The 15667-nt window shown below is 40.7% G+C and overlaps 1 protein-coding gene across 2 annotated transcripts; it reads left to right on the top strand.

The window, feature by feature from the left end:
* The first annotated feature begins 9785 nt into the window (after positions 1-9785).
* Positions 9786-14939, top strand: DEFB116 (defensin beta 116). Of its 2 annotated transcripts, none has more exons than XR_008392689.1 (2): positions 9786-10112; positions 14715-14776. XR_008392689.1 is itself a non-coding variant. In XM_037143253.2 (2 exons), exons 1-2 carry the CDS (start codon positions 10642-10644, stop codon positions 14924-14926), a joined length of 279 nt encoding a protein of 92 aa, XP_036999148.2. In that variant the 3' UTR covers positions 14927-14939. The 2 variants fall into 2 exon arrangements, 1 of the variants encoding a protein (XP_036999148.2); XM_037143253.2 differs by lacking the exon at positions 9786-10112 and adding an exon at positions 10642-10708 and having other exon boundaries at positions 14715-14939.
* The last annotated feature ends 728 nt before the right edge of the window (positions 14940-15667 follow it).

Here is a 15667-nt window from a genome sequence, read left to right as displayed (position 1 = left end):
GGCGGGGCATGGTGGGGCGAAAATGGAGACAACTGTACTTGAACAACAATAAAAAAATAAATTTAAAAATGGTACTTGAGAAATAGTAATGGACCCTCCCTCCTTCCCTTGTTCCTTCGGTTCCTTTTTCCTTCAATTTTTGTTCCCACCCCCCTGCCTTCTTCACTCCTGCAGGGCCTAGCAGAAGCCTGAGTGCATGAGAAGCACTCTATAATTTGACAGAAGGGACCATTTATTATTTAAAGTTACTCTTTTTGTGAATTGAAAAGGGGCTATGTAATCAATTTGACAAGCCCAGTGACCGAAAGTAAGCTGGTAAGGTGATCTGATCATAAATTCTTCACTGGGCTGGTCATGGTGAGTACTTATGCCCCAGGCCTGTAAAAGGTTAATCTTCGCCTTAAGCAAACCCTGTTTGTTGTTCTGGTGCCTTTAAGCTGACACACCTGAAAATGACAATGTGATCCTCTTTTCCAGGCCCCTCCCCTCAGAGGTGTAACCCCCCCTCCGGGGAGCCCAAATCTTGTTCATTATCCTGCCATCCAACCGTAATTTTCCCACCTTGCTTTCTCCCAGCTTCCTGCAGTCTTTATGTGCTCTCCTTAATTCCAAATGTATAAAAAGAACTGCAACTACTTTGAATAAATCAAATGTTTATCCTGCCTCTCTAGTAGAAGTTGCATTTCTAGTAACCAAATAGCTCGAGTCGATAGGGAAAGTTCTGTTTTATTGAGTTGTATCCAGCAACTCCTAAAGAATTTAGGCCAGGGCTGTAACTTGTGTTAAAACCACTAAGTGCATGATTGACACAGAATCGGACATCTGTAGAAGCAAGAGTAGCACCATATACAATAGATTACTTTGAATGTAGATGGGGAAAACCAGCACCATTCAATAAAAAGATCAGGCAGTCATAATTTTAATTTAGTAGTGGATCTGAATATTAAATGATATCCACATATTAAGTGAGCCCAGATGTGTCGCAATATAAAGAACCCAGAGTCACCTCTGGTGCAACTTGGTTAAAAATAATAACCCGAATCACTAGAATCATTAGAACTAACCTCCTATTTACATCACTTTATTTACATGGTACATGGGTGAACAAGCTGAAGAAAAACAAACGGAACAGAGAGCGGGCCACCGTAAGAATAACCAGTCCAATGTCTTCAACGAGCCAGTGCCTGACAAGTGGGTATATGCTAGACTGGCGGAGGTGGAGGGGTGTAAAGCCACATCCAGTGCTTTGGGCATGCAATGCTTTACAGAATATTTTGCTCTATTATGAGCAAATATGCATGATACATTTGAAAAATACTTCAAAGCAAAGCAGTCCATCAAGAACAGCACTGGAAGCAATCCAAACCCGAATAGATCAGTGAGCCATGAAGACAAGGAACGGTACTGAGAGCCTCCCCTCCTCCCACCAAGTCCCACGCTCACAGAGTCTTAACACTGAGTTCTAGTTTGTTCTGCTCAGAACAGTCCCCTGTTCACGCTCTTTTGCCCCAGCATAGTTAATAATGCTCTCCTTCATTCTTGAATGTGTCCTGTTTATATTAGTTATGCATGAATTATATGGTCACCTCAGATCTTGCAAGCTTTGAGGGAACAGTTAATTCCTGTCTTACACAAGTTGTTCCAGAAGAAAGAGGCAATGTAAAAGCTGCCCAGATGATTTTAGGCGGTTAGTGTTATCTTGACTTCAAACACAGATATGAACAATAAAGAACAGGGAGCAATAGGCCACATGTCCTCTGTACGGTATGTGCCAAAATTCCATATTAAATGGTAAATAACTAAATTTAATAATGTGTTAAAAATATACTATGATCAATTAATATATATTTAAAAATGTGAAGATGATATAATATCAGAAAATCTAACAATGCAATTCTCTACATTAATTGAAAAAGAGGATTATAGAATTACCTTAGCACAATTTACAACAGCCAAGTGCTGGAAGCAACCTAAGTGCCCATCAGTAAAGGAGTGGATCAAAAAACAGTGGTACATTTACACAATGGAATACTACACAGCAGAGAAAAAGAAGGAACTCCTACCCTTTGTGACAGCATGGATGGAACTGGAAAGCATTATGCTAAGTGAAATAAGCCAGGCAGTGAGAGGCAAATACCGTATGATCTCACCTTTAACTGGAACATAATCAACAAAAGAAAAAAGCAAACAAAATATAACCAGAGACATTGAAATTAAGAATCTAACAATAGGCAGAGGGGAGGGGGGAGGGGATAATGAGGGGAAGGGTTTTCAGGAACTACTCTAAAGGACACATGGACACGATCAAGGGGGAGGGTGGAAGCAAGGGAAGGAGGTGGGTTTGGAGGGGGTGGGGGGAGTGGTTCCGAGAAAATGCAGACAACTGTAATGGCAGGCACCATCTAACATATTTGTTCCACCTCAGTAGAAGAGAAGACTCGTGTACTTAGTTATATTTGTTCAATTTTCAGCAGTTTCAACCTGCAAATACCAGCTTTCTGCTTCCATATGTATGATGTGACCAATCTTTTTACATATCCTTAAATCTTCCCATAGGTAGTACTATGCATGATACCTGATTTTCTCAAAGTAGGTACAATCCTGTAGTTCAGGACTAGTAAGTATATCCTGTAATTGCTGGATAGCTAGTTGTTTGGTTGTACAGGGGCAGACTTATGACATTTCTTTAGATATATTTTGTTGCAACAGTATTTTATTTCAAACTTTCCAATTCCAAACTCTCAATTTAATTCTAATTTTGTTTCCACTGCTAAATCCTGTATTAGACAATGATTGCATCTGTTTGCTTCCGAGTTGCATGTTTCTGCAATTGTCCCCAAGGTAGGTTAAGTTGTTTTCAGTATTTCCATATCATAAGAGTTTGCAGTTCCGGTCCTGGTCCTGATTTAGTGCTAAATGTAACTTTGAATCTGATCATGGCCATTTTCACCTCTCTGTAGGTAAAAAAAATTTTCAAAATGGTTAGGTCTATTGTATGCCAGTAAAATCACACCGATTAACAGCAGTAATATTAAGAGATACAGTTCATTTAATTCTCATAGGGGCTTTAAATGTGAGAACTAAAGATTACAGGTTATAAAAAGGGTAAATTTGTTGTTGGATCTTTTGGAGCAACCAACCCCACCATTTGGGCTCAGATACTTTCTTATCTTTATATCCATCTTAAGTCTTGTTAAACTAGGCTTCAATGGCTATAAAAGATAATAAGCAGCTGGAATCCCGTGGAATATAATCTGAGTATCATTATATTCAACTTGATGCATTAGCAGTTCCTTGCAATTGGTGATTTAAGTAACACAATGGGAAGTGCTATTTAAGATTATATTATTTAATATTTGGGTAATATTGATTTCAGTCTGTGGGAAGATTTGAACATTTTAGATTCCCTTTAAATTTACACCACCCAATCAGTGGGTCTTCAGTGTTATAGACAAAGTGATCTCTTGAGGCTTTACTACATATTCAGGAAAATTTTTAGTTGGTATAAAATTCATGAGGTTGAGATACTTATTTTTAAGAAAGGAGGATAGCCCTGGGTGGTGTGGCTCAGTGGATTGAGTGCCAGCCTGCACACCGAAGGGTCGCTGGTTTGATTCCCAGTCAGGGCACATGCTTGGGTTGCAGGCCAGGTCCCCAGTAGGGAACACATGAGAGGCAACCACATGTTGATATTTCTCTCCATCTTTTCCTCCCTTCCCCCTCTCTAAAAATAAATGAATAAAATCTTTTTAAAAAGCAAAATTAAAAAAGAAAGGAGGAATAAAACTATAAGATCTGTGTTTAACTGGTACAAATAAAAATTAAAATTACGATGATCAGGATTACTAAAAGGAAATAGCAACAGTCTATCTCTGTTGAAGAGTCCATAAGAGACTCTTTTCTTCACTTCGAGTACACTTGTCGGGTACTTTCTGGAGACTATCACCTTCAGGTCCTTAATGGGAGTTACAACCCACTGAGTCACAGACACTGGTCTCACGTGTGAGGCGTGTACCCGGCTGTGGCGTTTCTTCACGTTGATAGTGGTATGGGTAGTGTGAGTTATTAACAATGTCTGGTAGGCCCTCCCCAGCATGGTGACGGTCCAGCCTGCCACTAGAAGACCTTAACGTTGACTTTATCTCCTAGTCTGGCCACACGATGGTGTAATGAGCCCGAGGAAAGAAGCAAATACTTTATAGCTATTTGCTAATGAATATTTGGCAAGTAAGGAGCTAGGCTTAAGTCCTAAATTCACAGAGCTTCCAAACATTAATTCCTGCTTACTCAAGAAAATTGACCTCAGTTTTCATAGAACCAAGGTTAAATCTGTTGGTCACTATAAGCCAGTGGTTTGCTATAATTTAGTCAAAGAATTCTTTTGGGCAAGGTCCATTCATTCCACTTGTCCAGAAAGCTGGGGATGATAAGGAATATGACAGGGTATCGGCATTTGTAAGGTTTTATGGAGCCCCTGATTTACCATAGAAACAAAGTGACTTCCTCTATCAGCTTCTAGATGTCCAGGAATGACAAAGATTGGGATGATACCATGCAGTAAGGCTTTTGATCACTGAGCATCTGCATTAGCCCCTGGGAATACTTCTGGCCATGCAGACATCATACATAACTTTACTAAACAGTTCTTCTTACCTTCTGGTGGCAGAAACTTTATGATGTTCTTTTGCCACCAGATCCTAGGTAACGTGGGCCTCTGTGAGCTCCTCTGACCTACTTTGGTGCATCCTGTAAGGAAATTTTCTGACAAACAGCACATGTTTGTGTTACTTGGTCCTTATAAGGGAGTGGTATGATTCCAAAAGTTTCAGTATATTTATTTTGTCTGAGTGGTACTGCTGGTTCGGTGGCATGAAAAGCCATGCTTGTGCACAATTGGGGTACAGGAATAGTATCACTGGGTAACCCCCATATTCCTACAGTGCTCTTGTAGCTCCCCTGGATGTACAGTTTCCAGTTTGGGAGGAGTTGCATATTCCTGACATTGCGGATAGAAGTAATGGGACCTCAATTTCCCCAGCCCAAATTTCAATCAGTATTTTTTGTGTATGTTCATTTCTTTTTAGATATTTCATCTTGTTGTTCAGTGGGAGTTCTGCAATGAATGACATAAATCTGTTTGGGAAATTGCAAGAACTCTAATAAATCACCAGTTTCCATGTGGTATTTTAGGGTTGGGTTTTTTTTTTTTGCATTTGATGTAATTTAATGTTTTTAATGTGCGGTAAGATTTCTTTAAAAATAATTTCACTTTTCAATTACACTTGCTATACAATATTGTATTCGTTTCAGGTGTACTATTTTAGTGCATCGGTGCTAGAAAGCCTCTGTCCATCCACATCTGGTCTGTAGCAGGCAGATCTCATACCCACATTTACAGTCAGCAGAGATATTCCCTCCCAGGCTGGCAGCTAATTTAAAAGCTCTCATGGCAGCTATGAGTGCTGCTGCTGGGCTGATTTTATATTTGTGAGAACATAAGACTCTAAAACCTCATGAGGACTGTTATACTTTTATATAACATAATATGCTTTTATATTTCCTTGTGTGCCTCTCATACGAGATCTATAAGTGAGCTATATTAAGTCAGCATTGGGGATTAAAATACCAGGTACAGCAGAGCCAGGTCAAGTGGCTTTTTTTAGCTGCAAGGTGGTCATGTTCACTGCTTACTTAGGATCTGGCTATTGAACGGCTGGATTCAAGAAGTTACACTTGACCAGAACAACGTTAGTATTAGACAAACTCTGTACCCATTAAACACAAACTTGTCATTCCCTGCCTTCCTGCCCCCTCCCCAGACCCTGGCAACAATCATTCCATTTTCCCTCTCTGTGAGTTTGACTATTCTGGGCTCCTCCTATAAGTGAGAAATATTGTATATTTGTGCTCTTGTGACTGGTTTATTTCACTTACCACAAAATCGTCAAGATTTTTTCATGTTGTAGCACGTGCCAGAATTTTTTAAAGGTTGAATACTATTTCATTGTATGTATATATAACATTTTGTTTATCCCACCTTTTGACTATTGTGAATGATGTTACTATAAACATGAGAGTACAAACATCTGTTTGGACCCTTTCTTTCTTTTAAAAAAATTACTTATTTATTTTTAGAGACGGGGGAAGAGAGGGAGAAAGAGAAAGAGAGAAACATCAATGTGGGGTTGTTTCTGGAGCACCCCCTGCTTGGGACCTGGCCTGCAACCCAGGTATGTGCCCTGACTGGGAATCAAACCAGCAACCCTTTGTTTTGCAGGCAGGCACTCAATCCACTGAGCCACACCAGCCAGGGCTTTTTAAAAAAAGTATGTAACTAGAAGTAGAATTGCTAGATCACATGGTAATTCTATATTTAATTTTTTGAGGAGCCACCGGTTTATTTTCCATAGGGTTGCACCACTTTACATTCCCATCTGCAGTGCACAAAGCTTCCACTTCGTCATTGCCAACATTTGTTATTTATTTATTTACTTATTCTTTAAATAAAGCCATCCTAGTGGATGTGAAGTGGTATCTCATTGTGGTTTGCATTTCCTTAATGATTTGTGATTTTGAGAATCTTTCCATGTGCTCTTGACCATTTGTACATCTTTTTTGGAGAATTATCTATTGAAGTTCTTTGCCTTTGGGTTGTTATTTTCTTGGTGTTGAGTTGTAGGTGTTTTGTATGTATTTTGGATATTAATTCCTTATGGTGTATATGATTTGCAAATATTTTCTCTCATTTCATGGGTGGCCTTTTTGCTCTTTTAGTAGTGTTTTTAATGCAAAAAATTTAATGTTGATCAAGGCCAGCTTATTTACTTTCTCTTTTGATTTTCTGTACTTTTGGTGTCATATCCAAAAAATCATTACCAAATTTAATGCCATGAAACTTTCTTCCTCTGTTTTCTTCTAAGACTTTTATAGTTTTAGCTCCTGTACTTAGACATTTTTTAAAAATCAAGTATGAGGTCATTTTTGCATATAGTATAAGGTAGGGTTCCAATTTAATTTTTGGGCATGTAGATATTCAGTTTCCACAATACCATTTATTGAAAAGACTATTTTTCCCCTGTTGAGTGGTCTTAACACCCTTGTTGAAAATTGTTTGAATATGTATGTGAGGATACATTTCTGGGTTCTCTCTTTTATTCAATTGTTCTATATGCCTGTCTTTAAAAATGTATTTGTAAATTAATTTTTAATTATAGTTGATGTACAATATTATGTTAGTTTCAGATGTACAACACAGTGATTTGACATTTAGATACCTTACAAAGTGACCACTATAATAAGTCTAATAACCATTTGTCACAGTATGTACCTGTCTTTATGCTTGTACCACACTGTTTTGATGACCATAGCTATGTAGTTAGTTCTAAAATCAGGAAGTATGAGTCTTACAACTTCATTCTCTTTTGAGATTATTTTGGCTATTATTGCTCCCTTGAGATCCCATATAACTTATGATGAATTTTTCTATTTTTGCAAGAAAAGTTGCTGGGATTTTGATAGAGATTATGTTGATATTTTAGAAATATTGTCTTCCAAAATAAATTGAAGAAGATACAAATAAATGGGAGCTTATACTGTGTTCATGGAAAGAATTAACATCATTAAACTGTCCATACTACACAAAGCAATCTATAGATTCAACTCAATTCCTGTCTAAATGCCAAGGATGTATTTCACAGAACTAGAACAAATAATCCAAAATCTTAAAGGGAACCACAAAAGACCCCAAATAGCCACAGCAGTCTTGAGAAAGAAGAATGAAGTTGGAGGTATCACACAACCTGGTATCAAACTGTACTACAAGATTATAGTAATCAAAAAAGCAGGGAACTGGCATAAAAACTGGCACATAAATAATGAAACAGAACAGCGAGCCCAGAAATAAACCCACACTCATATGGACAGTTAACATTTGATAAAGGAGGCAAAAACATCCAATAGGGTAAAGATAGTCCATGCAATAAAATTGCTGGTAAAATTGGAAAGATACATGTAAAAAAATTAAACTAAACCACTTTCTTATACTATATATAAGGACAAACTCAAAATGGGTTAAAGATTTAAATGTAAAATCTGAAATCATAAAACTAGAAGAAAACATAGGCAGTAAAATCTTGAACATTTCTCTTAGCAACATTTTTTTCTTATATATCTCCTTGAAACAAACAAACAAAAAATAAACAAATGGGACTACAACAGGAAAAGGTTTTGCACAGAAAAAAAATCAACAAAATGAAAAGACAGCCTACTGAGTAGAAGGGGATACTCACCAATCATATATCTGATAAAGGGTTAATATCCAAACTTTTAAATAACTGCTACAACTCAACACCCCCAAATCAAACAATCCAATTAAATAGTGGGCAGAGGACCTAACTAGACACTTCTCCAAAGAGGACATACAGATGGCCAACAGATACATGAGAAGATGCTCCATGTCACTAATCATCAGGGAAATGCAAATTAAAACCACAATGAGATACCACGTCCCATTTGTCAGAATGGCCGTCATCAATTTCAACATAAATTAGCAAATAAGAAGTGCTGACAAGGATGTGGAGGAAAGGAACCTTCATGCATTCTTGACAGGGTTGCAATTTGGTGCAACGACTATGAAAAACTATTGAGTTTCCTTAAAAAAATTAAAAAATAAAACTGCCTTATGATCCAGTGATTCCATTTCTGGGTATACATCTGAAGAAACCCAAAACACTAATTCAAAAGAATCTATGCAGACTTACGTTTTTGCAGCATTATCTACAGTAGCCAAGATATGGCAGTAATCCAAGTGCCCACAAATAGATGAGTGGATAAAGAAGTGGAATATTACTAAACCTTAAAAAAGAATGAAATCTTACCATTTGCAACAGCATGGATGGACATAGAGGGTATTATGCTAAGTGAAATAAGTCATCCAGAGAAAGGCAAATACCATATAACTTCACTCATCTGTGAAATCTAAAGAGCAATATAAATAAACAAATAAAACAGAATCAGACTTGCAGATACAGAGAACAGACTGATGGTTGCCAGAGAGGAGGAGCATTGGGGGGTCTGGGTAAAAATGGTGGAGAGATTGAGAAATACAGATTGGTAGTCACAAAATAGTCCCAGGGATGTAAAATACAGCCTAGAGAATATAGTCAATTATATTGTAATAACTATGTATGGTGCCAGGTGGGTACTGAAAATATTAGGCAGAACATTTTGTAAAGTATGTGGTTGTACTCTTGCAATGACTACAAAACAATATTGAATGTAAACTATAATTGAATTATAAACAAAAAGCCTTGTCAGAAAAATTCCAATATATGATTCATTTTATTATAATGTCTATTCAGGTCCTTTATGCATTTTAAAGTTGGATTTTTTTTTCTTTTTGCTATTGAATTGTGTGGGTTCCTTACATATTTTGGACATGAGCCTCCTATCAAATAGGTGGTTTGCAAATATTTTCTCACATTTTATAGGTTGCCTTTTCACGTCTGCTCTGCCCTTAATTCAGTGTGTAAAACTCTCTTTACCATTCCAGTGTCACAGCTGTTTACAGCGGGAAGGCTAGTCCAGCTCCATTTGCCTTGTATGGCGAGAGCTGGAAGTCCTAACCTAGACTTTCAAAAAAAAACATTTCACTTACTTCCTAATGCTCATTCAAAACACTGGACAACACCCATCCGTCTTCCACATGACTCATTAGAGTAAAAAGTCAGTGTGGTGTCCTCTTAAAAAATCATTTTATTCCCATTTCTCAAGGGATGACTGCTGCATCCCTCAGACTGAATTGGTTGTCTTGAATAGTGATTAGTTTCTGATATTTAGCAATTTGATTACTTTTTTGGTTATCTTCCATTTTCTGCCCCTCCACTCACAGGAAGAATGCAAGACCCCCAGAGGACTGTTCTGTCAGGCAGACACCATTTCTAATCGAGGCCCTGTGCCTTACTAGATGTGTGGCATGGGAGTGTCACACCATGGCTTCCGATGTTCTTGTGCTCGTCTTAAAGGAGAAAATACCACCTAACTTCCGGGCGTTGCAGTGAGTGTTCGCACCTACACCATATTTAGCCCGGAGACTGACACATCGTGGGTTCACGGTAGGTGTGAGTTTCCATTACTTTTGCCTCATGTCTTTCCCTCCCTCCACTTGCAGTTCCCCTTCGATTTTGCTTCCTCATCTTTGCTTTCACCATTGTCTTCTTTTTCTTAGTCTGTGATGCCTAGTACAGGATTACTGTCAGGAGGATAAAGACAAATGTTTTTCAAAAATATTCTTTATTTCTAAAATTATGTGTTCATTTTCTCATTGTTTGTTTGACCGATTGATTGATTGACCCACTGGTTCATTCATTCCCATGTGTCTCACGCAGTAGGCCGACTGGCTCTCTGGTCTGCCTCTTCCTGGGAAGGAGGCCCACCTTGACATGGCGCAGCTGGCAGTTCGCCCAGATACGTGACACTTCTCATCCTGCTGCCTGGCTTGACTTTGGGTGCGCCTCATCCTTCTTAGTTCACTGCGCACAACCCTGGCCCATGTCCAAAACCAATAAAGGCAGGGAGGGCACTGTCCTGCTGCAATGATCTGTATTCGGTCCCCTGCTACACAGCCCTCCATTCTCTCAGGACATGTCAGTCATGAAGCCCTATTTAATGACCATTTCCATCCTTCTGATCCTGGTCCATAAGACTCCAGGTAATTCAGGCCTCTCTCAAAAGCTCTGGGGTCTTACGTGCGCTATTGGTGTCTTGGTGACTACACATACCTAAAGCCTTTCTTGTCTCAGAGAAGTTGTGAAGGCTAATCCCAAGGTCCATCTCATGTAAAGCTCTCCCTTGGTTCTGCTCTGCCAAGACCAATTTAGGAGGTTGTTGTCTCCTGGGGTAGTGGGGTGTTGAAGCATAAGATATTTTAGGTAGTGCTGTTACTGGGGTGGAAGCTTGATTCACGTATTAGGTGTGAGAGAGCTATCAGAGAAATCAACAGGAGTTTGGAGTTTGGAGAGTGAGTTTTGTGAGAAGGGATGTGGAGGGAGTGAGCAATGCTATTTCTAAAATTGGGCTGGACTCATAGTTTCATGTAATTTGGAGAGGGAATGGTATTTTTGTTGAATGTAGCTGGGGGTGGAGTTGGGTAGAACTGAGAGTTAGATGGGTTGGGTTAGATTAAAGTTTGTAGTTGTTCCATGTTTTGGCTGTGAATTGGGACCGAGTGGTGTGGCTAGTTTTATGTTTATGTTAAGTTTTATAACTGAGCCTTAGGTGGTTATCAGGAGAGACAGGGTTGGGAGTTAGAGTTAGAAATTCGGTTCAAGTAGGAGTCTTACTCCAACAGAACATATGTAGGGTTTATCTGGGAAGTGGTTGGCTTAGCCCAGTTGTGGGGGTGAATAAGTTTGAATAAGACAGTCAAATTTATCGTAGCAGAGCTGTGGCTATTGAAATGGGGAGAATGAATGCTGGATGAAAAATATCCAGTGGTATTTTCAGATTCTCAAGAGTTTCTTTAGCGTGATTTTCAGGGACACTGAAAACAGTAGATATAACTATAAGTAGAGAGGATAAATGGTATCTGGAGTCTGGAATACCCTCAATGTCTCTGTCGAACCTTGGCATGTACAGAGAGACACAGGAGTAGTCTCAACCCAGCCCTGTGGAAAACCAAAATTGTTTCTCCTTTTTTGGGGATTGAGTTCAGAGTTACTCTGCCTAGTGTTTTCTGCTCCTCCCCTTTCTCCTCCCGCTCCTTTTCCCCCTTTCCCATCTTCTTCGTCCTTCACATTCTCCTACCCCTTATTTCTCACCCTGTTTCATCTTCTTCACTTGACAGATGGTTCTTCTCCTGTCCAGGAAAGCTCGGTTCCCACTCAGAATGGTGGTAAAAACCACAGGTGGGTTTGGGAAAACACGCATGCATGCACACACACACACAGGAAGACAGCACTCAATGCTTCAAAAAGTTGTACAAAGTGTTGCTTCCTTAATAACTACCTAATACGTACGCCTGGCAGAATTTATGGGCAGGAACTGTTCTGGACAAACTTTTCTGGGACAATCAAAGTCATTTTTTCCTTTCATCACCCCAAACATATGCAAGTGACATTAAACTCTTTGAAAGCCAAGACTCTGCCTTTTAAGTTTGTGTATTCCTGGTGTTTAACTCAGTGCTTGGCGCAGAGTAGGTGTTAGTGAATGTTTATTGAATGGATGAACTTACAAATGACTTATGCCTGATAAAGACACACAGGTAGGGAGAACCTTAGAGGCGGGATGGGAAAGGGTCATGTTTGGGGATGGCAGAGCAGTCATGGACCACATTGATTTTGTCTCTGAAGATTGACATGAGAATACTTGAAACCCCCCAGGTTATTACCCTCCTCCTTCACAAACACAGCTGAGATTTTTCTGGCCTGGTGGAAACTCCCCCATTCCCATTTCTTCCAGGGGGAGACTAGGCCAGAGGTCCAGAAGCTCAGAGGCAGTGCTGAGGTTCAAAGGCAGGTCTCCTCTGATTTCAACTGGAAGATGGAGGGATCATCAAAGGTGACATTAACTTGATGTAGGTGCTGCTGTTTGTTGCGACACAAGGCAATATAAGGTTTGAACAGCTGCAGGGGTGAGAAGTCATACATGTCCACGCCCTGGCTGGGTAGCTAAGTGGTTAGAGCATCATCCCCATACACTAAGGCTGCAGGTCCGACCTTGGTTGGGGCACATACAAGAATCAACCAATGAATGCATAAGTAAGTGGAACAACAAAATTGATGTGACTCTCTCTTTCTCTCTAAAAATCAATCAATAAAAATTTTTTAAAAATTGTTTATGACAAAACCCTTGTTTGTTTGTTTGTTCAGCCACCTTAAACAGAATCCTCCTGGGATTGTCTTGGCCTGCTTTCCATGTGGAAGGAGTGAGGAAAAGGCAGCCTGCCTGATCCTTCTTCTCAGCATCTATGTTCCTATCCATCTTCTAGTAACTACAAAGTCGAAATCTTGGGTGCCCCGGCTTCCATGCATTGTGTTTGGGAGAAAAGGAAAATCCTCCAGTTCAGATTTAACCAGAAGAGTGTGTGTGTCACTCTGGGGAGGCCCCCTGCGGATCTGCCTTTCCTGCAAGTAGGCAGGTTCAGAAGTGGCAGTTCTCAAAAGAGACACAGGTTCCGTGATGAGGGCGAGGACTGATACAGGAAATGCAGCGGCTCCATGATGCCGGAGTGTGAATGAATGAAGGGGTACTGTGGTTGGCCAGCCGGCAGGCTGGCTGATGTGGCAGCCGAGTGCCTCCTCTGGACTGGAGGGCCAATGTCGGGGGTAGTTCATATACAAACCAGCACTGCAATGCTATAGGATGCCTGCTACTGAAGCCTTTCTTCTTTCTTTTCTGCCCCATTCTCTGACTCCCCTTACACTTGAAAAATGTTACTTTGTCTTGCCAAAAAATGAACAGAGTGGAGTTTTTTGGGTTTTTTTTTTTGCCATGCAGGAAATAACATCAGACTTGCTTTGGTCAGTGTTTCCTAGTGTGGGCGGGCATTGAGACCTATCCATGCTTAGCTCTGAGTATGTGGCTTGGCCCAGAGTGAGTGCTGGTAAGTGGATGTGGAATAAGTGCATGGGTGGATGGCGGAAAAGGTTCTTGAATGCTCAACTATGAATTTTGGACTATCTATTGAAAACTGTAGAATCCTCAATGCCTCTAGAAATTTTGTGAGACAGAGAAACATTGTGGCATCAAGAGGAAACAGTTGAGGCTTAATAGCATGTAGACCAGAAAATGAATCCCAGCTTGGTCAGACATGAACTTCGGGAATATGGACAGAACACGGCCTCTCTGTGAGCCTCAGTGTCTCTATCTAATCAATGGAAATAACAGCAGGCTTTTCCAAGGGTTCAGAGAGATGTTATTTGTAAAATGCCTGGTACACAGAAGATGCGGGCTATATGGCAGACTGGTAGCATCATTTCCCTTCTAATGCCTCCTTTGTCTTTTAAAGTTCTGGTGGGTAGCTAATGGTACAGATGACTAATATTTGCAGAATGCTGACTTGTCACTGGTGTATTTTCAGGGGGAAAGCCTGTACACCCACAGACATGTGTGGATGCCTGATACATAGCCATTAATACTCAGAAGTGAGCTTTGGCCGTATGTAGAAAATGTGTGCAGACATGTGTACAGTGAGCATTATGGTACGTGTTTGCCCAAGTGTTTCAAAGGACAAAGGCAATGCAGGGGTTTGAATATGCATGCGCTGCCTCAGTGTAGATCCCGCTGTCTCTGGTGAGAGCTGTGTGGGAACACATCTGTCAGTGGACTTGGGACACGACCGATAGGCCCTCGTAGGGACAGCCCTCAAAGCCCTGGAGCCCCAGGAAAAGACTCCCATATCAACAACACTGCCTAATATTTGGTTTTTATTACTTTTCTGAGCATATTATATATGCTAATTTTATCATTGTTAAATGTTTAGAAGTTGGCTTAGTTATTATGCCCATGGTGAGGATGATGCAGTGGTAGGCCGGAGAACTGCAGTGACTTGCTTAGGGCTGAAGAGCTTTAAGGGCAGAGCCCAGATTTGAACTGAGGTGGTTTTGACTCCAGATCCTGTGTTCTTAACGTTCTTAGGGTTTGTTCTCTTTAAATCATGCTTCCTCCCTCCTCTTCCCATTGCTGCACAGAAGCGACACATGCTATATCTTTTCCAGGTGGCCTGCTCAGATCCTACTTTGGCAAGAGCCAGGAGCCTTGGAATCCATGCCACCTTTACCTTGGCATGTGCAGAAGCGCCTGCAGAAAAGAGGAAATTCAACACCTAACCTGCCCGGACAAACAAAAGTGCTGCCTGAAACTTCCTGTGAAAAAAGCCAGTTCTAAACACGTGAAAAAGAACTCCAGCCTGTCGGTTATAGACACTTAAAGCTACTTGGAAATCTGAATATCCCCAACCTTATGCCCTCCTGGGACACCGTCCCCATAAAAAATGCATTCCTTCTCACGCGTGTGTCTTGCCTCTGTGGGTAGTCATCGCTGGGCAGGGAAAGGTCAGGCCGGGAGCTGGAGAGCCATGGGGTTTAGGAAAGGGCACTGGCAAAAAAAAAAAAAAGCAAATAGGATGTTAGGATAACTCAGTAGATGGTGAGGGTGCCAAGGAAGGAAGGAGGTAATGTTTCTGCTCTGCTCCATACGTGAAGAGGGTTGCCAGTTATTCTGGAAAGCACAGAGCGAAGGTGGCTGCTGGATCGAGTCTGGGTGACCCAGTGAGTGTGCGGAGATCGCTGAGTCCCTGGAGTCAGTGCTATGGCATCAGGACAGGGACGACAGGTCTGTCTTTGATATCCAGAGAGCTGTCCTGGTCTGTTTGTACCACGTGGTGTCCTCACGAAGAACCAGAACCCGGTGGAAGGATAAAATTCCTGGGCACTCACCGTTTTGAGGCTGGAGGACCATTTCTGGATGTGGGACAGAGGTAATGGCAGTCACGGTGTCAGGGATTTGGAACAGAAGCTGGACATTGTACTTCATAACCTTTCAAACCCTTTCATTCCCGAGAATTGAGGAATGTTGTTTTCTCACTCCAAACTTAGTGACGACTAATGTTTGACATGCTATGGAATTTTCAGTGTTGTGGATACTTCTCTTCCAGGGTTCATGGCTTATC

Source organism: Artibeus jamaicensis, unplaced genomic scaffold (genome assembly GCF_021234435.1).
Source record: "Artibeus jamaicensis isolate MK-2021 breed Jamaican fruit bat unplaced genomic scaffold, CSHL_Jam_final contig_685, whole genome shotgun sequence".
In the NCBI taxonomy this organism is placed as follows: domain Eukaryota; kingdom Metazoa; phylum Chordata; class Mammalia; order Chiroptera; family Phyllostomidae; genus Artibeus; species Artibeus jamaicensis.
Note: the sequence above shows the minus strand (reverse complement) of the source record. Positions and strands in the feature narration are given on the sequence as shown.

Bases quoted from the DNA above. Each gene is read 5' to 3' on its own strand.
- DEFB116 (XM_037143253.2), top strand. From the start codon at position 10,642: ATGTCAGTCATGAAGCCCTATTTAATGACCATTTCCATCCTTCTGATC. The intron at 10,709-14,714 runs GTAATTCAGGCC...TATCTTTTCCAG, and splicing joins CCTGGTCCATAAGACTCCAG to GTGGCCTGCTCAGATCCTAC.